The following is a 26,374-nucleotide window of genomic DNA, read 5'->3' as shown; positions in this document are numbered from 1 at the left end:
AGGGTGGGTCAGCTGCCCTCAGATGGAGAGACAGGGACCCAGAGCAGATACAACGTGTTTATGTTATACAGGAAGTTACCAAGATGTTTTACTAAAGTTTAAGATAAAGAAAATATGTGCATTCCTGTGGCTTCTTTGTAATTGTCACTTCTGGATGGGCCTGGATAATCGTGTTTGTTCCTGGTGCCTGTCAGGAACTCAGGTGCCTGGTGCCTGAGCTGAAGGTCAGACTGACAACACACCTGCCTCTGGCAAGGTATGTTTCAAGGTCATGGCTCTGCCAGGTGCCACTGGATTCAGATGACAATCAGCTCAGGGACCTTCCTCAGGCGCTCTCTACATCTCCGCCTTCTTTACATTTTAAATGTAGCTTGGACATCAAATTGGAGCCTTCGGACTTGAGATCTCAGGAACTTGTTGCTGACTAAAAGATAGAAGGGTAAGTTTAGTGGTACATAAAGGAATCCTATTCGGTGCCAGGTGGTGTGTTTTAACATTTTCCATGAATAAATTCTTTTAAATCATCCAGCAATTCTTTTCACTGGAGATATAGTTTCATCATGACTATTCAGATTGGCTCACACATGTTTGTGTACCCGTACAAGGTCTATACTGATATTAATATGATGCCATATTCCCTATAGGTGCATCTTGATTTTACTCCAGTCCCATAGAGAACTGTCATAGCAGGGCTGACGTCACACAAATATATGTGAAAGCAGCATGGCATTGCAGCTGCTGTCTCATCTTGACACTTTCTAATTGATGACCTAGTCCTATTAGCACAGCTTCCAGAGCATTTAGCTTTGTTTCTAACTTTTTATCTATATCTTCTTGATCATGAAGTGTAGCCAAGGTGTTCTGAGCCTATTCATGGACAAACTTTCCATTCTGGAGTCTTTGGGTCAATAGAAGAGAAGCAGTGACAGCAGATACAATGACAGTAACTGAGGTAACAAGACCAGAACTAATAAGCCCACAGCACGCTGATCCAGGGAGAGCTGATTGTGCAGTTCCTGCAATGCCTGGAGGCGTGCATCATGATACCATCTCCCTGTTATGTGGGTAGGAGGCATAATAAAGGAAGGCTGCTTTGAAATTACTATATCTCCATTCAGGTGATGCCTGGAAACACAGCTGGTAAGGTCACAGTGATGGCATTGGACAGCATAATGGGAGTCCAATCTGGTGATGTTCACCTTTCCAGTCACCAATACATACGGAAGCTGGACACAGGCTGGTAATCCATAGCAAGGGCTCGATGAACATGCTCCTTTAATATCAGCTAAGAAAGAGCCAGTGAATTAAGAAAGACAAAGGCAGCAGCTAAATGCCACAGACCTTTCTGTAAACCTCCTGTTTCTGTGGTCAGGGCGTCACCCACAAACCCTCCTGGTGACATAGGCTCGTGATGGGGGCGTTCAGCATCAAGCCTGTGAGACCAATCCAATACATACAAGTCAGAGCCAGAAATAGTATGTCTCACTGGTACAGGGTGGCCCAATCTTGCCATTGAGGAAATGCTCCCAGCTCAGTAGTGGTGCTATTAGGGCAGGAGAGGAGCAGGGGATGCTGATCAGCCAGCCATCGGGTGGCCTTAGGGAACCCCAGGTAAGTAACTGTCTGAATACATTTTTCCATATCCCAGGGGCCTGCAATGTTAGCAATGTCTGTGCCCCCACAGGACGTCTTATTTTCTTGGCCAAGCTTCAAACATCCTGAAGTCCCCCTTTTAGGTAAACAAATAGGGAGCTCCCCACTGAAGCCATTATAAGTATAATCACCTTGGGAAGAAGGCGTTATGTGCTTATCAGAGCTGCCCCCAACCATGTTGGTATTCTTAGTAAACACTGGAACTGATTCTCAGGTCCAGGTTGCTGGACTGACCATAGCGCCCAGAGGCAGTGGACGGTCAGGCCTGGGAGGCGCCGTGCTGGCACCGTTCGTTAGAGAGAAAACTGAGAAGGGCCCGGCCAGCGGGGCTCAGGGGTTGAGCATCGATCTATGAACCAGGAGTCACGTTTTCATTCGGGTCAGGGCACAGGCCTGGGCTGTGGGCTCAGTCCCAGTGTGAGGCGTCAGGAGCCAGCTGATCATCAGTGATGTTCTCTCATCAGTGATGTTCCTCTCTCCCCCAACCCCCTTCCTCTATGAAATCAACTAAAATATCCTATTTAATAAAGAGATCATATGCAAATTGACCCTCACACACTCGCATCACAAGATGGCCGCCCCTACGTATCACAAGATGGCCTGCAGGGGATGGCAGTTGGTGGGGACCAGGCCTGCTGAGGATGGTAGTTGGGGGGACCAGGTCTGCAGGGGAGGGGAATTGGGGTGATCAGGCCTGCAGGGGAGGGCAGTTTGGGGTTATCAGGCCTGCAGGGGACCAGTAAGGTCACTCCGCCTGGCAGACAGAGTGCTTAGGAGCCAGCATTCCAGATTGTGAGAGGGACGTCTGCCTGCTGGTTTAGGCCCGATTTCACAGGCATTGGTCCTATACCATCAGTCGGACATCCTCTGAGATGTCCCAGATTGGAGAGGGTGCAGGCTGGGCTGAGGGACACCCCCCCACCAGTGCATGAATTTTGTGCACCCGGCCTCTAGTATTAAATAAAATTTTTAAAAAAGAGTGAGAAACACTTGGAGGGTCAAACCCCCAGGCAGGCTTGGAGGTGGCAGCTTTGAGCAGCATCCCTCCACTGAAACATGGCAGTGCTCACAGGCAGGCTTTCCCGTCCGCAAGGGCAGGGGTAAAGTCAGCTGCTGGAGGCCAGGCAGTGAGAGCGGGTGCGGGAGCAGGCGGCTGGCCTCGCAGGGAGCCCCCACCTTTCAGAGAGAGAGAACCCGCCTCCTGCAGGAGTCTGTGGCCCCTGGTGGGCTCATTACAGGAGCACCCACACCTGTGGGCACGGGGGGGGGGGCGGGGAGGGCAGCCGTTATTGGAGGCAGGTGCTGCAGCTTCCACCTCGAAGGTGAGGATGGTGAATGAGCCTGGGAGAGGGAGGGAGGGAGGAGAGGCCTCAGGGAAGCCCCGGGTCAGGCCCTGCAGAGCCCCCCCACTTCTCTCATCTCCCTCAACCTTGAGGCCTGGCTGCACCTGCCCGTCTGGGCTGCAGGACCAGACCTTCAGGTGTGGGTGTGGTGTGTGGCTGGGAGCATGGGGCTGGTGTGTACTCCCACAGGGGTGTCCGGGGACCCAGGCACAGGCACTGGACTCAGGGCTGCTCTCAGGCCTGGGGCCTCTGCTCCCCCCAGTCACGTCCCCAACAATTGTCAGCAAGAGCTCACCTGCACCTGCAGCTGCCCACACCAGGCGGGTCTTCAGGAGACGCGAGCTGAGATGGGGCTCTGCTTCCGTAGCTCCCGGACCTGGGATAGAGGACTTGTGCCCAGGCCCATCCTGGCTGCCAAGGGCTATGTCTCAGCAGCCACGGCCTGAGCCCGGGAGCCGGGAATGGGGTGAGTGTGGTCCCCTCCGAGGGGCCGGGCCATGGCTGCCCTGTGATTCCACCTCCCGGAGGCCGAGCGTCCCGGCTGGGAGCGGCGACACCCACTCCTCTCCGTCCTGGTCCGGCTTCCCGGGGGACAGACGGGCATCGGGCAGGTTGGGAGGGTCTCCCTCTGGGGCGTGTGTGGGGACGAGCGTGTGTGGCCGTGCGAGGACCTCGCTGCCCTCGGGGACTTTCTCAGACTCGTTTTCAAACGAGGAACCACTGGCCTGAGAGGCCGCGGCGGCGGCTGGGACGAGGTGGAGACTCCGCGTGGGAGACACACAGACCAAGAACCCCTTTAGCGTCTGTACTACTTGTTGCTGCGGAACAAGTTACCCTGTCGGTGTGCGAGGCCCCGAGAGCTGGTCATTCTCGAAAGTTCCCGGGTGTCCCGCTCGGCTGGGCTGGGCCAGCGCTGGGGCTGCCTCCTGCCTCCTGGCTGCCAGGCGGCTCCAGACAGACCCCCCTCCCTGGCCTCCCGGGGCCGGATCCCACCGTAAACACGCTCCCTCCTGAGACCCAGGAGCTGGTCACAGGGCAGAGCTTCAGATCTGAGAGGCGCGGGTGGTGTTTTCCGTTTTCCCAGCGATGGGCTGGGGGAAGCCAACTCAACCGCCTCACTTTAGAGTGGGATTCAGCACAAGCAGAGGAGCGAGGGGAAGAGGGCGCGAAGGGCCCGCTGGCGGGGGATGCGGTGTGTGGGGCAGACTTGCCTCTTCCTTCACCGCCCGAGGAGGAGAGAAGCCGGAGTGGAATGGATGGGGGCTGACAGGAGAGCACGTCCCATCCAGGGACTCCCAGGAGGGCAGTCGGGCACGGAAAGTACCCAGGATGCACGGAGCGACCCTGGGAAGCGCCCTCGCCGGGTCTCAGCTGATGTCCAGATGCTCAGCAACACCCTTTCCCATCCCGGGCCCCTGGCGTCATGGGGCTGAGGGTCAGGGCGCCCAAGGGAAGCGGGAGGAAGGGCAGGAGGCTCCAGACCACCGGCTCCAGGCACCAGCTTGGCAGGAATGCCGCTGACCCTCTGGGTAGGGGCTTCACCAGCCCGAGGAGGTGCGGGCCTGGAGCCCCTGCTGGGCGGACCGGGAGCCCCCACATGGGCCTGTGCGGGCTCTGACCTGGGAAGGCACAGTTTCAATCTGTGAACCTGTGATCGTTCGCTCTGTTCTTATGTCCTGGCTCCGAGACGCTCACCTGGTGTCACCTCAGGTGTCATTTGTTCCGTTTATTACAGCCTGAACGTCAGAGGGCCCCTGACCCCTTCCCTGCACTTTCAGGTCTGACCTGTGACCTTGACTCTGACCCCTGACCTGACTCTGACCCGTGACCTCACTCTGCCGAGACAGGCGGGTGTCACTGACCTGCCTCCAGGCCTGGAAGCATTCCCCTCCCTCACTGGCTCAGCGCTCTGACCCTGCGACCTTTGACCTACATCTGGAAAACCAGTAGATTGGAAAGTGTGTCCCTGTGTCCCCGCTGTCTGCCTTTAGGGGGGCCTCTGAGCATGCGCTGATTCTTAGAAATGGGGGAACGTACACATACTAGGAACTCTGGGCCTCGTCACTGTCCCCAAACCCTGATATTCACATCAGTCACTCACTTGTTCCATGACAAAAGTGCACCTTTTCCATTGGACAAGCAGGCTGTCACCCTAACAGGCTGTGTGCTCTGAGCTGTTGCCAACACCCCAAGTCCCGGATTTGGTACCAAGCCAGGCTTGGCTGCCTGCTGCTGCCGCCAGTCCTCCAGGGGCCGGTGCTGCTGGGAGGAAAGATGGTTTATTCAGGAGCTGGCAGCCCGAGGAGACTGCAGACTTGTCGCAAAGGTCATACCTTTTTTAAATTTTTTTTTTTTCATGAATCCTCACCATTGGGTATTTTATTCATTGCTTTTCAGAGAGAGTGGGAAGGAGGAGGGAGGGAGAGAAACATTGAAGCGAGAGAGACACCTCAACTGGTTGCCTCCCGCACATGCCCCAACCAGGGTGTGAGCAGTGAACCTGCAACCCAGGATCGTGCCCTCCACCAGGAAGCGAACCCAAGACCCTTCAGTGCTCCGGCCAATTCTCTAACCACTGAGCACAGTGGCCAGGGCGCAAAGATCATCTTAACAAATGGACTCAGGCAGAGGTTTTGTAAGAGGAGGGGCGGGGAGAGAACACAGGGATGGAGGGAGGGGTTGAGAGTTCTCCCCTGAGGGGATTGTCCGCAAACTCCGTCTGTTCAGATCACGGTGGAAGGTCAGCAAACATCTGGCAGCCGGGATGCCCGAAGAGGGAGGCTGCTTCCTATGAATCCCTCCCTGGAATTCTTAAGAAAACAGGCTGATGTACGCAATCACATGCTGCTCACAGATCATCCTTCACAGGAGAAATGATAAGGGAATGGGGGGCGGTGACTAGCTGACATAGCTTCCTTGGCGCTAGAATATGATCCAGGGAATGCCTGTCTCCGGGCGGCCTGCCTCAGAGAGCCAGGGGGTGAGGCATGTCCACGTGCAGGCAGGTCACGGGCAAGAGCCGTGTTCAAGGCTCGGCCACCTCCCTCGCCCGGGAAGCTTGCGTCCCCTCCCCCAGAAGCAGGGCCATCGTCCTGAGTTCTGAGCCCTGGGAGATCCCCCTCCCCTGAGCCTGTCTCCTGTGTGCAGGAGGCTTTCATGTCACCTGTCACCACCTCCCGCTCCCATGAATGACGGGGCAGAGCGAGAAGATGGGGACCCGCTGTCACTGCACGAAATATGACTCCTGCTCCGCTCACCCCGTTGGCTCTGAACTGATTACAGAGGCACCTTCCCACCCCGCTGGGAGGTGCGCGTGGAACCCGGGGTCTCACCTAGAAAGGGGGCCTCCTCCCCCGCCGGGAGCTGCCTGTGATCCTGGGAAGGTAGCAACCTTGTTCCAGAAGCCAGACCCCAGCCCTTTGCAGACCCCCAGCCGTTTGCAGACCCCCAGCCCTTGCCACCCCGAGGCCTGTGCAGGAATCCAGCCCCCATGACCTGTGAGCGGCCATTTGACTCGCCCTTTGGCTACTGCCCCTGTCACCTCTGTCCTTCCACCCAAGGAAAGCAATTTATTCAGGAGCCAGAGCCAATGTAAGTAGCCGGCTTATGGGGGGCACAGCACAGGTCTGTGGGTGACGGCTGCTCCCCATGCTCCCCGCAGGGCCGGAGTAAACGCTCACCCATGATCCCAGCTTGTCTCCGCTGAATTGGCTCAGGCAGGACCGGCAGCGCGGGACCCGTGATTGTCCGTTACATGAACACCTCGGTGGCTAATATATATTATTATATTAGAAATTGAACAACACCTTTGTGTACAAATCCCAGGAACTGGCTTCACAGGAAGCCCTTCCCGCTCCCAGGGGCCCGGCCCACAGGTGAGCTGGCGCTCAGCCACCAAACCAGACGCAGAGAGCACGCTGGACGCCGCTGACCGGCAAGATGACCGGGCCATTCTGGGAGTTCAGCTCCCTCCCCTGATCTCTGCTCTGTGTCCCCCTCCCTCCTGTAGAGACCCCCTGGCCGGGTTGAGAACCAACTCTCAGGACCCTGGTGCCAGGGACACAGAGATGGGCCCGATGGGACCTCCATCCTGGGTCACGTCCTTCTGGAGGTCTCACCTGGACGGGGACGGGGGCCCCGACCTGCCACCTCCGTCTCCATCAGGTGGGGCTTTGAGATTCAGCAACGCGCTCCCAGGGCGGGAGAGGCGGGGACAGGGCCCGTGTCCCTGCTGGGGCTGCGCCACTGTCACACGATCCCGGGGACAATTCAGTGCCACCTCCCCACTCCCCAGTCACGCTGCTGCTGCACCAATCCAGGTCCCAGTCCTGCCTCTGCAGGGCAGTCAACACCTCCCCTCCCCTCTGACCACCCTGGACCCCAGGGAGTCTCTAACCCTCCGGAACCCGCAGCCCATTGCATGCAACTGAGTTCCTCCAGGGCCACCCCAGCCGTCCTGCCGGTCCCTACGGGGGTCCCCCTGGGCAGAGCTGGGTGACCAGAGGGGGTTCCTGGGCTTTCTGTAAGGACACAAGCAGGCAGCCCTGGCCGGTGTGGCTGAGTGGATAGAGTGCCAGCCTGTGGACAGAAGGGTCCCAGGTTCCATCCCGGTCAAGGGCACATGTGCGGGTTGGGGGCTGGATCCCAGGGCGGGTGTGAAGCTCTCTCATTGGGGTGTTTCTAGCTCTCTCTCCTTCCTTTCATCTCCAAAGTCAATAAAAATAGATCTTTAATAAAAATAATAAAGACACACACAGGCCCTCCCCACACAGCCCTCCCCTCGCGGGGCATCTGGACCCATTGAAGGGAAGGGGGCCCACTGCAGAGGGGGGGCTGAGGGCAGTGTGGGGGAACCTCCCCTGGAGCTGGGGAGGAATTGGCTGGTCCAGCAGGGAACTAGAGCAGAGGCGGGGCTCACGCAGCAATAAAAGCTGGGAGCGCCTTGGCAGCAGGACCTGGGATGCGGCCACACCGGACACCCGCTGCCATGGGAACCATGGTCCTGGCCCTCGTCCTCCTGGGCACTGCAGTCGCCATGACTGACAACAGTACAGGTGAGCCAGGCGCCAGGCTGACCGTCCTGTCCAAGGTGTGAGAGCCAAGAGCCTCCGCACAGACCACTGCTTGCCCCCTGCCAGGTCCTTCCAGAACATTCTTCTTCAGACTGAGGCTTAACTACCCTCTGCAGGGGCACCTGCCTTGGGTTCTCCCACGGGGGGCACAGGTGGTTTGAGAGGGGGAGGCTGGAGAGCGCCCCTCCCCCAGCCCGGGTCAGTGCAAGGTCGCACCCAGCTCTGGGGGCCTTGCGCCTCAGGGGACAGACGGCCCCACTGCTCCCCGAGGTGGCACAGCAAGAGGGCTCGGGTCCCAGGGTCCTCGGCCCAGGTCCTCACCCTGACGGGCGCCCGCGCTTCTCTGCAGAAGTGAAGGTGCTGGGGCTGGAGGCCGACAAGCTCAACATCCTCCGGGGCTGCCCGGGGCTGCCCGGGGTCCAGGGGCCCAAGGGAGAGGCAGGCGCCGACGGCAGGAGAGGTGAGTGCCCGGGTGAGGGGGGGTTGGGCCTCGTCCCTGCCCAGGGAGACCGGACAAGGCAGGGCCCCCAGCAGGTCTCAGGAGGGGCCTGGGGCTTGGTCCACTGGGGTGTAGGTTCCCGTGGGAGGGAGCTGGTCTCGGGTCACCCATGGAGCCTCCTGTGGGCGGCCAGCACGGCTCCTGATGATGACGCACCTGCTTCGGGGGACCCGGCTGGACTGTCCGCCCTGCCCTCCCTGGTCCCTGCTGAGCCCGGGGGGCCTGTCTTCAGGGGGGACCACAGCGGGCCCGGCAGTCACAGCCAATGGAAACGCCCAGGTTCCCCAGACCAGGGCAGAGCTGGGCTTGGGCCTGGTCCCTTGGGAAGGCCACTAGTCACAGGTCCTGGCCTCTGACTGGACAGCGGGGATTAGGAGGGCTGGGGTCCGAGTCCTCTCCCTCTGGTTCCTGAGGGTCTAACCTCGGGTTCTAGGGGCCTGGGTCCCCAGAGTTTGCTCACTGACATGTTTCAATTTGCAGGAGAACCAGGCCCATCTGGAGTCACTGGGAAGGCGGCACCTCCGGGGCCCAAAGGTAACTCAACAAGGAACATGGAGGGTCCGTGCAGGGCCCCCACCACCCGGGGCAGGGGGAGAGGAGGGGCAGACCAGGGTGTCACATCGGATAATTTCTAACCATAACCTAATGGTAACCATAATCCTATCCTTATCCCAAACCCTATCCCTAACCCAAACCCTAACCCTAACCTTATCCCTAACCCAAAGTCTATCCTTATCACTAACCCTAATCCTTTTCTAATCCCTAACCCTAACCCTAACCCTAACCCAAACTCTATCATTATCCTTATCCCTAACCTTATTCATATTCCCTAATGCCTGTGGTCGGCAAACTGCAGCTCTCGAGCCACATGCGGCTCTTTAGCCCCTTGAATGTGGCTCTTCCTAAGCCTTGGCAGTACCCTAATTAAGTTAATAACAATGTACCTCCCTATAAAGTTTAAGTTTAAAAATCTGGCTTTCAAAAGAAATTCCAATCGCTGTACTGTTGATATCTGGCTCCGTTGACAATGACTTTGCAGACCACTGCTAACCCTCACTCTAACCTTGTCCCTAACGCTAACCCTAATCCTAACTCTGCCCCCTACAGGGTGCTCCCTCACCCAGCGCCTGGGTCTGGGTCTGTGTCCAGAGCACCCAGGGGGCCCAGGGCGGATCCCGACCCCGGCCCAGCACTGACCAGGCACAGAAAGGAGACCCGGCTCCCTTGCCCCATGACCTGTCCTCGCCCTGGGCTCTCTCAGCCCCAGGATGGGGGGGACAGGCGAGCCCTCTGGCTGACGGGGTCTGGCATGAGCCTGTCCTGTCCTGTGCTGACCCTCCTCTCTCTGCAGGAGACCGAGGGGAGAAGGGCGCTCGGGGAGAGAAAGGTGAGGCCCTCCCGCCCTCCCCAGTGGTGGCTTCCGGGACCCTGAACACAAGGGGGTTCCCAGGGTGTGGAGCAGGGGCTGGGTGGAGACCAGGCCCTTCCCTCTGCGGGAGGGTGTGGAGGGCGGGATGGGGACCACACTCCTCCCCGAGCCTGTGCAGCCCATCCCTCCCGTCCCGGCCTCGGACCCCTGAGCAGGGCCGGCCCGTCCTCCCGGGACTCAGCTTGGGGCTCGAGGAAGTTGGACAACGATTAAAACACAACGTCGGCCAGAGGCTGTGAGCCAAGCTGTGGTCACAGACGATGAGCAGATGTGGAACATGTGGCCTGAACTACCCATGACACGCGTGTGACCCTCACACATGTACACGCTCCACGTGCGGGTGCAGAGGCGATGACACAGAAACCTTCTCCGTTTCCCGCACAAAGTTCAGGAAGTCAGAAAAGGGCCCGGACGTGCACACCCTGGTGACCCCTCTCTGGACCCGAGACAGTCACCCCCCCCCCCAGGCTCACCCCACTGTGGTCCGAGGTGCAGACACCCCTTCGCTGCCCTCCCCACCGAGCAGCCCGCTCTCCCCGTGTCCCCGAGGCTGCCCTGGGCCCAGGAGGCAGCTGAGGCTCAGACTCCGCCTCCCGGGAGCACAGCCAGGGGCCTCCCCAGGGGCAGGCTGGGCCTTGCTGGGGGACCAGCCTCCTATGGAAGCATCTAGAAGGGCGTCCATGTCCTCCTGGTGCGGAGGGACCAGGGCTTGGCCGTCCCGCCTCTCACGGGTGTTTCCTCTCCCCCAGGAGCGCCAAGGGAAGCTGAGCGATGTGACACAGGTGGGCGACCAGCCGGGTCCGGAGCCCAGTTTGGCCGGAGGTGGCGGGTGTGCCTGGCCCTCCCTGCAGGGAGCATTGGCCTGGGGTCCCCCATGCAGCCCATCAGCCTGCAGGCCGAGAGGCCCCGCCCCTGCCTCACCGCTGACCAATCAAATGGGACAGCACTCAGCCCGCCCCCTGCCTCACTGCTGGCCAATCACATGGGACAGCACTCAGCCCGCCCCCTGCCTCACCGCTGGCCAATCAAATGGGACAGCACTCAGCCCCGCCCCCTGCCTCAGTGCTGGCCAATCACATGCGACAGCAGTGAACCCCGCCCCCTGCCTCACCGCTGGCCAATCACATGGGACAGCACTCAGCCCCGCCCTCCTCTCCTGCCTTAGGGACCCCAATGACAGTCCTAGTCTCTTGCCCCCAAAATATTGGAACCCCAATGGCCTGTGCCCAGGGACCAAGGTGGGGGCGCCCTGGGGGGAGGGCCCTGCACACGGGTCCTGCCTGTCCGTCACAGCTGGTGGCCCTGGTGGGGTCTCTGTCCAGCCCTGGAGCCTCCTGCCCACGCAGACCCCACTGTCCCGCCATCCCTCCTGCCCCGGGGCCTCCACGTGCCGCTTCCCTTCCCAGGACCTCGGAGCTGCAGGGAGCTGCTCACCAGGGGCCACACCGTGAGCGGCTGGCACACCATCTTCCTGCCCGACTGCCGGCCGCTGACCGTGCTGTGCGACATGGACACGGACGGCGGGGGCTGGACCGTGAGTGCCGGCGTCCGGAGGGCGGTGATGTCCAGGGGGCGGCTGCCGGCCCGGGCCTCGCAGACCAGGCTCCACCCCGAGGACCCGCGCTCCGGGGCCCTTGTCACTGTCCAGGCCCCTGTGTCCGGGGCTGCCCCTTCCCAGGGGACGGAGAGAACCCGACGGGGTGGTGAACCCGACCGTGGGCCAGGCCCGATGGAGCCCCGTGCCTCCAGGTGTGGGCTCCGGGCCGTGGCCTCCCCTCTCCCAGCTGCCACGTCCTCCTCGGTCCCACGTGGGTTCCCGTCTGCCCGCCCGGGGTCCGGGCTGTGGGCTGGGCTGTGCTGGGCGGCAGCGCCGTCTCCCCTCCCCCAGGTGATCCAGCGCAGGGTGGACGGCTCCGTGGACTTCTACCGGGACTGGGCCGCCTACAAGCAGGGCTTCGGCAGCCAGCTGGGCGAGTTCTGGCTGGGCAACGACAACATCCACGCCCTGACCACAAATGGTAGGGCCCGGGCCGCGGCCTGGGGGTGGGGGTGAAACCCACCTGCCCCGACCTCTGATCTGGGCCACCTGGACGGACCCCGCTCCTGCGCCCCCACACGTGCCGCCTCTGAGGACAGGAAGGTCCCAGCGGGAGGGGGCTGTCAGGGCTGGAGGGAGTGGGTTTGGGGGACACACCTCCTCCGGTCACGGCCGCTGGCATATCAGAGACCAACTTTGGGGCACACAGAAGCCCTCGTCTGGATTTCAGCCTAGTGCCCCGTCCTGCCCTCGGCGTCCACAATGCCCCATCCCTGAACACACACGGAAGACGGCCCCTTCCCGCGAGGCTACAGCAACCCCACAGCCCTGAACGCCGAAGGCCCCCTTCTCTCTGGGGCTGGAGGGAGGGCTGGGATTTGGTTTGGGACCGTGGGAGCACGTGCCCCCACCCCTCAACGACCAGGACTTTCTGGGGGACCTGGAGGGTCGTCCTGGGTACCCAGTGCCAGGTCCCCTGAGCATCACCCACATCCTGGCAGCTCAGGGTCCCTGCTCCCGGGACTGAGGCCCTGCCCCCCGCAGGCACCTACGAGCTCCGTGTGGACCTGGTGGACTTCCAGGACACCCGCCAGTTTGCCAAGTACCAGTCGTTCAGGGTGGGGAGCGAGGCCGAGAAGTACAAGCTGGTCCTGGGGGCCTTTGTCGGGGGCAGCGCCGGTGAGTGCCAGCTACATGGTGGGGGTGGGAGTCAGTGGTGGGCAGTGGGGAGTGGGCAGTGGGAGTTGGGCAGTGGGGGTAGGCAGTGGGGTTTGGGTAGTCGGGGGTGGAGAGTAGGGTTGGGCAGTGGGAGTGGTCAGTGGGGGTGTGCAGTGGGGGTGGGCAGTGGGTGTACAGTGATGGTGGGCAGTGAGTGGGCAGTGGGGGTGGGCAGTGGGTGGGCAGTGGGGGTGGGCCATGGGGTGGATAGTGGGGAGTGGGTGGTGGGGGTAGGCCCCGGAGAGTGTCTGGGCGGGGTCCTGGCTCCATGTCCTGGGGCCTGGGCGGGGCCTTGGCCTCCCCAAGTTCCTCCATCCACACGTTGGGATAACCCGCCTCCACCTGGTTGTGCCCATGACGATGGCGGGACACAGGGTTACAAAGTGCAGCACCTGAGCGTCTCCCTCCTGACCGCCCGCATTGGAGCAGGTGGACAGGACACCCGGGGAGCACCGCTCATGGCACCAATACCTCCCAAGGGGCCCGAGGGACCTGGACCTTTCGGGCAGTGACCTCCCCTCTACGGGGCACAGTGCCCATTAGCTGCCGGCACCGAGCAGAGGGGGGATACCGAGGCCGGGGATCCGCCGACCGAGCGTTCGCTGGCGTGCGCGGCACTGTTGGACTTCGCAGCACAAAACTCGCAGCTGGACAGCTCCGGCCGGACCTGGTGCCGGCACCTCCTGGCACTGAGTGTAAGTGGCCCCGCTTCTCCCCGGCAGGTGACTCCCTGAAATATCACAACAACTACCAGTTCTCCACCAAAGACCAGGACAACGACAGATCCTCCTACAACTGCGCCGAGAAATACCAGGGCGCCTGGTGGTTCTACAGCTGCCACAACTCCAACCTGAACGGGCGCTACCTCGGGGGCTCCCACCAGAGCTCTGCGAACGGCATCTACTGGTCTACAGGGAAGGGGAACTACTACAGCTACAAGGTGGCCGAGATGAAGGTGCGGCCCGTGTAGGGCGGTCGGCGGCCTGGAGTGTCTCCAAACAGGTCCCCCGCCCCCCAGGACGGGCACAGGAGGCCCCCCCCCAAAGGCGGAGCTCGTCCTGGCCCCGCCCCCGGCCTTCAGGGACCTTCAGCTTTGAGACCCCAACCGACTCCCGCCTTCCTCTCCCGCCTGCCAGGGTGAGGGTGACCCTGACCTTGCGCCCCGCACGCGTCCTCAATAAAGCTTCGCCTCTCTCTGCAGCACACGATTCCCGTGATATCTGTGTCGTCCGGTCACTGGTCCTGTGCACGTCTGGGTGCCTGTCCGTGCCGCCCAGGCCCTGGCACTGTAGGAGGTTTTGGTGGCGTCAGACGAGGTGGGCTAAGCAGGGCCCGTGCGCCTGCTTGGCCGTGGGGCTCCGGGGCACACAGCCCGCTGCCTCCCGCCTGTCCCACCAGCGGTCTGTGCTCCCGGCAGGTTTGCAGCCTCGGGCCACGTGGAAGAGCACAGACTCACCCGGTCTGGCCGCAGGCCCCGCCCCGCACCAGCCAGCCTGGGAGAGCGTGTGCCCACCTCCAGCTCCTCCGGGGACGGGGGTGGTGAATCAGTGAGGAATCCCATGGGAGCCCTGGGTGGGTGAGCCCGGTGGTTAGAGCACCAGCCTTCGACCGACAGGTGGACAGTTTGGCTTCAGGTCAAGGACACGTAGCTCAGGTTTGATCCCCAGTCCTGTTTGGGGCGTGTGCAGGAGGCAACCCATCCATGTGTCTCTCTCACATCAATGTTTCTCTCTGTTCTGCTTTTCCCTCCCTTCCTCCCTCCCTCTCTCGCTAAAGCAGCGGTTCTCAACCTGTGGGTCCCGACCCCTTTGGCGGTCGAACAACGCTTTCACAGGGGTCACCTCAGACCATCCTGCATCTCAGATATTTCCATGACGATTCATATCAGTAGCAACATGACAGTGATGAAGCAGCAACGAAAATAATTGTAAGGTTGGGTCACAACATGAGGAACTGTATTTAAAGGGCCAGAAGGTTGAGAACCGCTGTCTAAAGATTGATGGGGAAATGTCCTCCCGTGAGGACTGAACAAAAGAAACAGAGCCCAGTGCGAAGCCTTGAGGGGAGAAGACGGGGAACAGCAGGGCCTGGTGTTGGGGTCACGACCGTGCCGAGCGGCATCAGACCACGGCCTCGGCCAGAACCAGTGTGTGGTGTGCCGTGGCCCTGCGTGTGGCGGTGCTGGTCAACATCACCTCCCAAACCCGGCCTTTCCGAAGAGGAGGGGCCTGGGAGGGGATGGACCCGCGTCCTCATCCTCGTCCTGGGCCTGAAGCCCCCTCCGGGCGGGGAGCCAGCCCTGCCCCCCACCGACGTCTCAGCCACTGTGAGCCCTTGTCACGGTGGCTGATGAGCCATATGTGTGCGGGGTGACGGCCGATGATGGATTCCTGGAGCTTCGCCCGAGGCTGCGAGGCCCAGCACCCACCCCAACACGGGGCAGAGGTCCCAGCCAGCGAGCCCCGAGCACCGGGACCATCGGGAGCCCTCCATCTGCGCCGAAGGAGCCGGCGCGGCCCTCCCGGCCCTGGGCCCTCCCCCACAGGAGGGTGCTCTGGGCTTTAACTGGGTGCAGGCAGAAGTCACCGAGCCTTGGACAGAGAAGGAGGTGCCGCTGCACAGCGTCCGGGTCCCCACGGCGCGGGGGCCAGTGCCCGCGGCTTCCTACTGTCCGCACTCTTTTCCTAACGACCCGCGGGCACGAGCGCCCACTGCGCCCTGGACCCTGTGCCGGGCCTGGGGCACCGTCCGCAATGCCGGAGGCTCTTCCTCTCTCAGGTCTGGCCCTGCTTCTGGGCAGAGCTGAACCGTCGAGGGGACGTCCAGAGGGGCTCTCCCATGCCGTCCACGCGGCCTCTGTGCTGGCGGCTCACTGCATCTCACCCCAAACACCACGGGAGCAGCCCGGCCCCCCTGGGGGCTGCCGCTCCTGTCGGGGAGGCGTTTTGTTTGGGAAAGAGCCTGGTGGGGGCCCTTTGCTTTTTAACATTCATGTTTGGCTTCTGGAAGCGACACTTTTTAAACAGCTTTCCCTGCGCTTTTACGCTCGGCTCAGAGACCCTGGCTTTGTCTCCCTAAGGCCTGCACAGCCGTATTCTCCTTTAACACATTTTAAATGTGTGTCCATTGGTGTGAGAGAGGGAGAGGGTGAGAGACATCCATGATGAGAGAGCATCACAGACCGGCTGCCTCCTGCACGCCCCCCACTGGGGATGGAGCCTGCAACCCGGGCCTGTGCCCTGAGGGGAATGGAACCCTGACCTCAGGACGATGCTCCCCACTGAGCCCCGCCGGCCCCTGCCCCTCCTCAGGGTCAGTGTTTAAGGGCCGGCGCCCCCGCTGCCCGATGCCGTGTTTGAACAGCGCTGAGCTGCTCTGAGCTGCTGCCTGCCTGGCGGGGCCAAGCCCATGGGTGAGGCGCATACCTTCACCATTAACAGATGCTTCAGACCTGAGCCAAGGCAGGGCCATGGGGGAGGGGGTCAGCCCTGGGCTGCAGGGGCCCCTCCCCACAGCCAGTGGGTCCAGGACCCCGGATGCCAGGGAGGGGACGGGCCTGGTCCTGGGAGGGCGTGTCTTTCTGATAACAGTCCCTCCCCAGCTGTCTTCCAAGTCAGAGGCACAGAGCGACTGCATGGCTAAGGCGGGAGGTGGAGGCCGCCGCCCACAGGGGGGTCCCCGGCACCCAGGCCCTACCCTGAGCCTTTCCCGAGGCTGACGCGATGGAGAAACTCTATAGACAGACAGGCCTGCGGCGTCCTTCTCGGGCAATGCCTTCAAACCCCACCCTTTTCCCTGAGCGGTGGCACTTTTTTATGGAAGTGAAACTACTTTAAAGAACAGGCTGTCCTAACAGAGTAACGCTCTGCAGACTTCCTGCCCGAACCCCCAAACCGGGCCGTGCCTCCCCGCCTGCGGTGGACGGGAGGATCCTGAGTCCGGGGAGGACCCTGGCCTCCGGTGCCGTCTCATCCGCGAGTCCGTCCACGCGGGCCTTTCCTGGCTGTGCTCAGAGGGAGACGGGGCCGGGAGCCGGCCAGAGATGGGTGTCACCGGCTTTGACGTTGGAGGGAGGGGCCGCGGCCACGGACTGCCAGGGGCCTCTGGAAGCTGGAAGGGGCAAGAACAAGTCCTCCCTGCCCTGGCTGGTGTGGCCCAGTGGTTGGAGCGTCAGCCCTCTGACTGAAGGGTCACGGGTTCGATTCCGGTCAAGGGCAGATTCCTGGGTTCAGGCTCGATCCCCGGCCCCGGGTGGCTGTGTGTGGGGGGCAACCAATCCATGTGTCTCTCTCACATCGAAGTCTCTGTCTCTCCCCTTCCTCTCTCCCTTCCACGCTAACACACCATGGAAATGCCCTCAGGTGAGGATCAGCAACAGGAACAAAAGGACAGATTCTCCCTGGAGCCTCCGGAAGGGCCGGGCGGCGTCCAGGCCGGGGAGACCCACCGCGGCTTCTAAGTGCTAAACGCATGTCAGCTGCTTGAAGCCTGAGTCAGTGGTAACGCCTCGAGGCAGCAGCAGAAAACTACGTGCGTGTTGCTGGGAGACCGGCCCGAGCGGCCCTCCTGTCATTCCTGAAGGCCCTTCGGTAAACAGAGGCCGGACGGTCATGCGATCGAGTGGTCAGTCTCTCCCTTCACGCCGGGCCTCGGACGGCTGGTGACGAGATGTCTGTCAGCCATGCCCGGCGGCGTGGCTCAGGGGGTGAGCATCGACCTATGAACCAGGAGGTCCCAGTTCAATTCCCGGTCAGGGCACAGGCCCGGGCTGTGGGCTCCATCCCCAGTCGGGGGCGTGCGGGAGGCAGCCGATCCATGATTCTCATCATTGATGTTTCTCTCTCTCCCTTTTGCTTCCTCTGAAATCAATAAAAATATATTTTAAAAAGAAAGATGTGCCTGGGGCCCAAGAGACTGTGAATTCTCCTGGGTCACCTATAGGCTGTGTCACCTGTAGGCTGGGTCACCTGTTGGCTGGGTCACCTGTAGGCTGGTTCACCTGAAGGCTGGGTCACCTGTAGGCTGTGTCACCTGTAGGCCAGGTAACCTGTAGGCTGGGTGACCTGTAGGCTGTGTCACCTGTAGGCTGGGTCACCTGTAGGCTGGGTCACCTGTAGGCTGGGTGACCTGTAGGCCGGGTCACCTGTAGGCTGGGTCACCTGTAGGCTGGGTCACCTGTACTCTGGGTCACCTGTAGGCTGGGTCACCTGTACTCTGGGTCACCTGTAGGCTGTGTCACCTGTAGGCCAGGTGACCTGTAGGCCGGGTCACCTGTAGGCTGGGTCACCTGTAGGCCGGGTGACCTGTAGGCCGGGTCACCTGTAGGCTGGGTCACCTGTAGGCTGGGTCACCTGTACTCTGGGTCACCTGTAGGCTGGGTCACCTGTAGGCTGGGTCACCTGTAGGCCGGGTCACCTGTAGGCTGGGTCACCTGTAGGCCAGGTAACCTGTAGGCTCAGTCACCTGTAGGCTGGGTCACCTGTAGGCTGGGTGACCTATAGGCTGGGTCACCTGTCGGCTGGGTCACCTGTAGGCTGGGTCACCTGTAGGCTGGGTCACCTGTCGGCTGGGTAACCTGTCGGCTGGGTGGCTGTGACCCAGCCAGGTGTGCGGCCGCCTGGTGTTGGGCTGTGTGAGGCGGGCCCTGCCCACAGTGTGTGGTGTCGCCGAGCCCCTTGGCTCCCCGGGGGGCGTTTGGCCATTCTCAGGGCTCAGCTGCCCCAAAGCACCATCTCCCCTGTTGGGCAGAAGTGGGCCCTTTAACATTTCCCCTCTTTCATGAGGGAAACATTCCAGGCTCAGGGCGACCTTTTTATACGCGTGGGAAGGTGCTGAGTCAGGACGGGGGGCGGGGCACTGTGGGGTGAGGGAAGCATCGCCCCCGCCCGTTGGGGTTGTCCCTGGAAAAGCCACCTGCCCCCGGGCCCCGCCGGCCGCCCCTGACCAGGAAGCACCTGTGCGGAAAGGCTTTGGGCAAAGGCGCCAACGACGCTCAAGAGACACAACGAAACCCGGAAAGCCCGACGCTTGTCTGTTCAGCAAACACTTTCACAATGAAACTCCTCCTTCCGGGAGGCTGGGGGGGAGGCAGGGGCACAGGGGCGTGGGAGCGGGCTCGGCGGGGACGGGTGAGGCTCCGCAGGCGCTGGCCTGGCTAGGCGGGCCGCACCTTCATCTCGGCCACCTTGTAGCTGTAGTTGTGGCCCTTCCCCGACTTCCAGTTGATGCCCTTCGCGTAGCTCTCGTGGGGGCCCCCGAGGTAGCGCCCGTTCAGGTTGGACACGTGGCAGTTGTAGTACCACCAGGCGCCCTGGTAGGCCTGGGCGCAGCTCCCTGGGTACCTGTCGTTGTCCTGGTCCTTGGTGGAGAACAGGGAGCTGTTGTGGGCCGTCAGCGAGTCGCCTGCTCAGAGGGAACACGGAGGGAGGTGCTGTTGGTGCTAAAGAGAAAGTGCTGCCGGGGTCCCCGCCCAGGTCCTGCTCCCGCCTCTCCTCAGGGCCCTGCACCTCAGAGACCAACCGCCCAGCCAGGGCCCCAGGAGCCCACACAGGCCTGGGGGCCCCTGACCCGGGGCCCGGAATCTTCCCTGGGACTCAGCTCCAGCCTATGCCTGTCCCCCCCCCCCGCCTGTGCCTGTCCCCCCCCTGCCTGTGCCTGTCCCCCCGCCTGTGCCGGTCCCCCCGCCTGTGCCTGTCCCCCCCAGCCTGTGCCATTCCCCCCCAGCCTGTGCCTGTCCCCTGCCTGTGCCTGTCCCCCTGCCTGTGCCTGTCCCCCCGCCTGTGCCTGTCCCCCCGCCTGTGCCTGTCCCCCCCCGCCTGTGCCTGTCCCCCCGCCTGTGCCTGTCCCCCCCTGCCTGTGCCTGTCCCCCTGCCTGTGCCTGTCCCCCCCCAGCCTGTGCCTGTCCCCCTGCCTGTGCCTGTCCCCCCCAGCCTGTGCCTGTCCCCCTGCCTGTGCCTGTCCCCCCCAGCCTGTGCCTGTCCCCCTGCCTGTGCCTGTACCGCCGCCTGTGCCTGTCCCCCCCAACCTATACTGGTCCCCTCCCAGCCTGTGCCTGTCCATACAGCCTGTGCCCAGCCGCTGGGCTTCATCCCCCATCCCTGGTCCCCAGGTCCTTCAGAGCAGGGACAGCACTGCCCTCGCCTGGGCCCTGCCTCATCTCCAGCCCTGGCCACACAGCTCACTGTGGCTCCTGTCCCCCAGCCCCCACACACTACCCCAGCCTCAGCTTTACCCACCCCACCCCCACCTCCACCCCCACCCCGCCTCACACACAGATGGAGAGGCCAGAGCCCAGGCCCCCTAGGGACACAGAACCAGGACACCTCACATATGCTCCCCACTGCCCACCCCCATGCCGTCCCTCTACTGCCCACACCTTCCTGACACCCCCACTGCCCAACCCCCACTGCCCACCACATGTCCTCCCTCTACTGCCCACACCTTCCTGATACCCCCACTTCCCACTCTCCACCGTACGGCTGACACTCACCAGCGTTGCCCCCAGTAAAGGCGCCCAGGACCAGCTGGTACTTCTCGGCCTCGCTCCCCACCCTGAACGACTGGTACTTGGCAAAGTGGCGGGTGTCCTGGAAGTCCACCAGGTCCACACGGAGCTCGTAGGTGCCTGCGGGGGGCAGGGCCTCAGTCCCGGGAGCAGGGACCCTGAGCTGCCAGGATGTGGGTGTCGCTCAGGGGACCTGGCACTGGGCACCCAGGACGACCCTCCAGGTCCCCCAGAAAGTCCCGGTTGCTGAGGGGTGGGAGCACGTGCTCCCACGGTCCGGAGCCAAACCCCCAGCCCTCCCTCCAGCCCCAGAGAGAAGGGGCCTTCAGCGTTTCCGGGTTGGGGGTCACCACAGCCTTGTGGGAAGAGGCCATCTCCCGTGTGTGTACAGGGACGGGGCTCGGTGGGCGGCGAGGGCACGGCTGGGCCCTAGGCCTGAAACCCAGACGAGGGCCTCCGTGTCCCCCCAGGTTGGCCTCTGAGATGCCAGCGGCCGTGACCGGAGGACGTCTGCCCCCCAAACCCACTTCCTCTGGCCCTGACCTCTCCCCTCTCCCTGGGACCTTCCTGTCCTCAGAGGCAGCACGTGTGGGGGCAGAGGAGCGGGCTCCGTCCAGATGGCCCAGGTCGGAGGTCGGGGCAGCTGAATTTCACCCCCCACCGACAGACCGCGGCCCGGGCCCTACCCTGGGCGGTCAGGGCGTGGATGTGGTCGTTGCCCAGCCAGAACTCGCCCAGCTGGCTGCCGAAGCCCTGCTTGTAGGCGGCCCAGTCCCGGTAGAAGTCCACGGAGCCGTCCACCCTGCGCTGGATCACCTGGGGGAGGGGAGACGGCGCTGCCGCCCAGCACGGCCCAGCCCACAGCCCGGACCCCGGGCAGGCAGACGGGGGCCCACGTGGGACCGAGGAGGACGTGGCAGCTGGGAGAGGGGAGGCCACGGCCCGGAGCCCACACCTGGAGGCACGGGGCTCCATCGGGCCTGGCCCACGGTCGGGTTCACCCACCCGGTCGGGTTCTCTCTGTCCTCTGGGAAGGGGCAGCCCCGGACACAGGGGCCTGGACAGTGACAAGGGCCCCGGAGCCCGGGTCCTCGGGGTGGAGCCTGGTCTGCGAGGCCCGGGCCCGGCAGCCGCCCCCCGAGGACCGCACCGCCCTCCCGACAACGGCACTCACGGTCCAGCCCCCGCCGTCCGTGTCCATGTCGCACAGCACGGTCAGTGGCCGGCAGTCGGGCAGGAAGATGGTGTGCCAGCCGCTCAGGGTGTGGCCCCTGGTGTGCATCTCCCTGCAGCTCCGAGGTCCTGGGAAGAGAAGCGGCACGTGGAGGCCCCCGGGCGGGAGGGAGGGCGGGACAGTGGGGTGCGTGGGCAGGAGGCTCCGGGGCTGGACAGAGACCCCACCAGGGCCACCAGCTGTGACAGACAGGCCCTGTGTGTCCGGCCCACCCCCCCTAGGACGCCCCCACCTTGGTGCCCGGGCACCGGCCATTGGGGTTCTAATATTTAGGGGGCAAGAGACTAGGACTGTCATTGGGGTCCCTAAGGCAGGAGAGGAGGGCGGGCTGAGTCTGTCCCATGTGATTGGCCAGCGGTGAGGCAGGGGCGGGGCCTCTGGGCCTGCAGGCTGATGGGCTGCATGGGGGACCCCAGGCCAATGCTCCCTGCAGGGAGGGCCGGGCACACCCGCCACCTCGGGCCAAACTGGGCTCCGGACCGGGCTGGTCGCCCACCTGTGTCACATCGCTCAGCTTCCCACGACGCTCCTGGGGGAGAGGAAACACCCGTGAGAGGCGGGCCTGCCAAGCCCTGGCCCCTCCGCACCAGGAGGAGATGGAGGCCCTTCTAGATGCTTCCATAGGAGGCTGGTCCCCCAGCAAGGCCCAGCCGGCCCCTGGGGAGGCCCCTGGCTGTGCTCCCGGGAGGCGGAGTCTGAGCCCCAGGTGCCTCCTGGGCCCAGGGCAGCCTCGGGGACATGGGGAGAGCGGGCTGCTCAGTGGGGAGGGCAGCGAAGGGGCGTCTGCACCTCGGACCACAGTGGGGTGAGCCTGGGGGGGAGGGTGACTGTCTCGGGTCCAGAGAGGGGTCACCAGGGTGTGCACGTCCGGGCCCTTCTCTGACTTCCTGAACTTTGTGCGGGAAACGGAGGTTTCTGTGTCATCGACTCTGCACCCGCACGTGGAGCGTGTACATGTGTGAAGGTCACACGCGTGTCATGGGTAGTTCAGGCCACATGTTCCACATCTGCTCATCGTCTGCGACCACAGCCTCTGGCCGACGTTGTGTTTTAGTCGTTGCCCAACTTCCTCGAGCCCCAGGCAGAGTCCCGGGAGGACGGGGCCGGCCCTGCTCAGGGGTCCGAGGCCGGGACGGGAGGGATGGGCTGCACAGGCTCAGAGGGGAGGAGTGTGGTCCCCACCCCGCCCTCCACACCCTCCCGCAGAGGGAAGGGCCTGCTCCCCACCCAGCCCCTGCTCCACACCCTGGGAACCCCCTTGTGTTCTGGGTCCCGGAAGCCACCCCTGGGGGAGGGCGGGAGGGCCTCACCTTTCTCTCCACGAGCGCCCTTCTCCCCTCGGTCTCCTGCAGAGAGAGGAGGGTCAGCACAGGCTCGAGGACAGGACAGGCTCATGCCAGACCCCGTCAGCCAGAGGACTCGCCTATCCCCCCTCCTGGGGCTGAGAGAGCACAGGGTGGGGACAGGTCATGGGGCAAGGGAGCCGGGTCTCATTTCTGTGCCAGGTCAGTGCTGGGCTGGGGTCAGTGCTGGGCTGGTCTCAGGATGCGCCCTGGGCTCTCTCGGGGGCTCTGGACACAGACCCAGGCCCAGGGTGAGGGAGCACCCTGTTTAGAGCAGTGTTGGCCCCTAGAAAGCACCATGTGACACCCGGGAAGGGCCCCTCCTCTCTCCCTGCCCCGGGTGGGTGGGGGTTCCTGTCCGGACCCTCCACGCTCTTTGCTGAGTTACCTTTGGGCCCGGGCGGTCCCGCCTTCCCAGGGACTCCTGCTTGGCCTGGTTCTCCTGCAAATTCAAACATGTCAGTGAGCAAACTCTGGGACCCAGGCCCCTAGCGCCCCAGGTTAGACCCTCGGGAGCCAGAGGGAGGGGACCCGGACCCCAGCCCTCCTAGTCCCCGCTGTGCAGGCAGAGGCCAGTACCTGCGACCAGGGGCCTTCCCAGGGGACCAGGCCTGAGCCCAGCCTGCCGGGCCCGCTGTGGTCCCCCCTGGAGACAGGCCCCCCGGGCTCAGCTGGGACCAGGGAAGGCAGGGAGGACAGTCCAGCCGGGTCCCCCTGCAGCAGGTGTGTCATCACCAGGAGCTGTGCTGGCCTACCACACAGCCCCGGTTGCTCTGTCGGTGACCTGAGACCAGCTCCCTCCACGGGGACCCACACCCCAGGGGACCAAGCCCCAGGCCCCTCCTGAGACCTGCTGGGGGCCCTGCCTCGCCGGGTCTCCCTGGGCAGGGACGAGGCCCAGTCCCCCTCACCCAGGCACTCACCTCTCCTGCCGTTGTCGGCGCCTGCCTCTCCCTTGGGCCCCTGGGCCCCGGGCAGCCCCGGGCAGCCCCGGAGGATGGTGAGCTTGTCCGCCTCCAGCCCCAGCACCTTCACTTCTGCAGAGAAGCGCGGGAGCCTGTCAGGGTGAGGACCTGGGCCGCTGTCCCCCCACCCCCACCCAAAGGACCTGCCACCGTGGGGACCCGGCCTGGCAGATGGCTGTGCCCGGGCCGCCTGCCTCAGCTGCAGGGCCAGCCTGGAGGGGAGGCGGCCCCGCCTCTGCTGAGCCTGTGGTCGATTCTCCCCCAGGTGATAGGCCCGGTCTCGGGATCCTCCTGCCCCTGGGGAACCCCGCTCCTCAGGCTGTGTGACCTCGGGGAGTCACTCAGCCCCTCTGGGCTCTGTGCCCGGCTGCAGAGTGAGAGCGAGGGAGGCTTTGGGGGGTCAGGGTGGCTGATGCAAATGTGTGAGACCTTTGGAAGAGCTCCCCCCACTGCGGCCTGTCCAGTGAGTGCAGCCCCTCCATCTGTGAGACAGCGGGGGGCGGGGGCAGTGCCGCGTGTCACCCCCATTCCTCGGCACGTGGCCTGGGAATCCCGGGCTGGAGGGTGCAGAGGGTGGGGGTCCCTGTGATCTGAGGACACACAGCAGCCCCCGCAGAACTGGAGCCAGAGAGGCACCTGCCTCTCAGAGTTCAAGTGCGTCCATCACAAATACACGGCCTCTAGGGAGGGTGTGGGGACCCGGAAACCTGCTGCCTTCCGGTCTCCCGCTGCCAGTTTTCAGGGGCCCCCTCTCTGCTCTGCCCACCCCAGAAGCTGCCTCCATCCGTACGTCGTCACCTTGGCGGCCGGTCTGTGGTCAGTATAATCTCTCCCCAGCTGTGCCCAGTCCACCGGCTGAGGACCCGGAGGGAGGCCCCGCTCCCATTTGGACCCAAGTTTCCTGAATCGGACTCTCTCCGTTGGCCCCGAAACTGGAATTAACCGTCCCCCAGGAGGCGGGGTGCCCCTGGATTAGAGAGTCTTCGGGCGTCTCCGGGGAAGCCCTGAGAATACGGGGGCAAAGGGCTGTCCCTCTTCCCATGGCCGGGCAGCCCTGGCCTCGCCCCGTGGGGCCGCCCCGGGCTTGAGGGTCAGACAGGCCTGCGTGGACCCCTCTCCTTCCACCCGTGTGACCATGGCCAGCTCCCCGCCTGAGGCTAAGCCGGGCAGCGGAGCATCTTGGGAAAGAGGTGAGTGGAGGTGGGACCGCCCGCGCTGTGCGGGCTCAGTGGGTGGCATTGGCGGGTGCCAGAGACCAGAAGGTCCCGGTCCGTCTCACCTGGGCAGGTGTCGGCAGTCTGGGCCGCCAGGGCCTTGAAGGTCAGGAGCAGGAGCAGCTGGCCGGGCCCCAGGGCCAGGGTGGCCCCGCACAGCCCCATGGTCTCTGGTCTTCGACCTTGAGCCTGGTGAGTGGGAAGTCAGCGGAACCCTGGCTGTTTCTCAATCCCAGTGACGCCCACTTCCGAGGGACTCAGGACCCATGACAGCGACAGGATCCCGAGGGCGTGTCCTTCCCCGGGCCCCCCCCCCCCAGGCGCCCTCTGAGCCGCCCGCATCCCCCCACCCGCCCCGGGCCCCCTGCTGGGATGGTCTGGCCCCGGGGCCTGGGGAGAGCCCAGCCTGAGCTCCATTCGCATCTACACCCGGGGGATCAGCGAGGGGGCTGGGGATCTGCTCTCCGGCCTCCGGTTTCCAGAATATTCCGGGTCTGAGCCGGTCGTGAGCACTCGCTGTGGAGGGGAGAAGCCACTCTGGGCCCCATGGTGCCGAGCGCTGCTGCCAGCCCCGCGGGCGGCGTCTGTTATCGAGGTTCACGGGTGGGGAGTGCAGTCACAGCCGGTCAGAGCCAGATGTCGGGCCACGCCTCCCGCTGCCCGGGCCCTGGGGCTGCTGGTTACACCCGAAGGGGAGGACGTGCCCCCCAGATCCCTGAGACCACCCTCCTGCCCTGTGCATGGCCCGAGCGCCGCCCGAGCATGCTGCGGGCAGGGGAAGGGTCCGGAGGGTGCGTGGAAGGGACTCAGGAGAGAGGGGGTGCCCCGAGGGGAGCAGAGGCAGAAATGCCTCCCTGGTGGATAGTCCTCCGGGCCAGTGTGAGGGGCTGCACCCACCACACGAGGTCCCCAGTGGGAGAGGAACAGGGGGGGGGGCAGACCAGGGCCTAGCAAAAGGGGTGCATCGTCCAGGGGCACATAGGGCTTGGGGGCGTCTCCCTGGGCAGCGGGGACACTGAGCTCGCTCCAGCCAGTGAGAGAGAGGCGCCCTGCCGGCCCCAGCCCAGAGCTCGGCCAGCGCCCCCTGCTCTCCCCCGCACCCGGCAGAGATCCTAATGCCTCGGGGGGCCGTCGGCTCTGCTCGTCTCCTGTGAAGCTGGAGTAGTTTCTAGGGGACCCCGATCCCCCCACGTGAGTCTCAGGGCATCTGAGTCCTGAAGAGAATTCCATGGGCATTGCCCGGATTCACGGGTTAATGGGAGAGAGTTGGCTCCTCTCTGGCCTGAGCCCCCCGCCAGGGCCGGGGCCTCCATGCAGATCCCGCGCACCAGAGCGGTGCGGTCTGGGCCAGTGCAGCCTGGTG

General features: G+C 63.6%; 2 protein-coding genes across 2 annotated transcripts; one reads left to right on the top strand and one right to left on the bottom strand.

Annotated features, from left to right (window-relative positions):
* The first annotated feature begins 7,964 nt into the window (after positions 1-7,964).
* On the top strand, positions 7,965-13,951 carry LOC139020635 (ficolin-2-like). Its single transcript, XM_070430328.1, has 9 exons — positions 7,965-8,050; positions 8,418-8,528; positions 9,048-9,101; positions 9,919-9,954; positions 10,746-10,778; positions 11,403-11,530; positions 11,885-12,014; positions 12,578-12,712; positions 13,474-13,951. The coding sequence occupies exons 1-9, from the start codon at positions 7,984-7,986 to the stop codon at positions 13,719-13,721; spliced, it is 942 nt and encodes a 313-aa protein (XP_070286429.1). The 5' UTR covers positions 7,965-7,983; the 3' UTR covers positions 13,722-13,951.
* Positions 13,952-18,757: 4,806 nt separating this feature from the next.
* On the bottom strand, positions 18,758-25,257 carry LOC139020632 (ficolin-1-like). Its single transcript, XM_070430326.1, has 9 exons — positions 25,077-25,257; positions 23,756-23,869; positions 23,221-23,274; positions 22,800-22,835; positions 21,986-22,018; positions 21,430-21,557; positions 20,942-21,071; positions 20,241-20,375; positions 18,758-19,153 (listed from the first exon to the last, which is right to left on the bottom strand). The coding sequence occupies exons 1-9, from the start codon at positions 25,174-25,176 to the stop codon at positions 18,906-18,908; spliced, it is 978 nt and encodes a 325-aa protein (XP_070286427.1). The 5' UTR covers positions 25,177-25,257; the 3' UTR covers positions 18,758-18,905.
* Between the last annotated feature and the right edge of the window lie 1,117 nt (positions 25,258-26,374).

Source organism: Myotis yumanensis, unplaced genomic scaffold, assembly GCF_028538775.1.
Source record: "Myotis yumanensis isolate MYYU_CA2020_CCGP unplaced genomic scaffold, mMyoYum1.0.hap1 SCAF_12, whole genome shotgun sequence".
In the NCBI taxonomy this organism is placed as follows: domain Eukaryota; kingdom Metazoa; phylum Chordata; class Mammalia; order Chiroptera; family Vespertilionidae; genus Myotis; species Myotis yumanensis.
This window is presented reverse-complemented; position numbering and strand designations above follow the sequence as displayed.

Excerpts from the sequence above, each read along its gene's own strand:
- LOC139020635 (XM_070430328.1), top strand. The coding sequence starts at position 7,984 with ATGGGAACCATGGTCCTGGCCCTCGTCCTCCTGGGCACTGCAGTCGCC. Across the intron at positions 8,051-8,417 it reads CATGACTGACAACAGTACAG|AAGTGAAGGTGCTGGGGCTG; the intron begins GTGAGCCAGGCG and ends GCTTCTCTGCAG. Across the intron at positions 11,531-11,884 it reads CGGACGGCGGGGGCTGGACC|GTGATCCAGCGCAGGGTGGA; the intron begins GTGAGTGCCGGC and ends CCCCTCCCCCAG.
- LOC139020632 (XM_070430326.1), bottom strand. The coding sequence starts at position 25,176 with ATGGGGCTGTGCGGGGCCACCCTGGCCCTGGGGCCCGGCCAGCTGCTC. Across the intron at positions 23,870-25,076 it reads GACTGCCGACACCTGCCCAG|AAGTGAAGGTGCTGGGGCTG; the intron begins GTGAGACGGACC and ends GCTTCTCTGCAG. Across the intron at positions 23,275-23,755 it reads CGCCGACAACGGCAGGAGAG|GAGAACCAGGCCAAGCAGGA; the intron begins GTGAGTGCCTGG and ends TTGAATTTGCAG.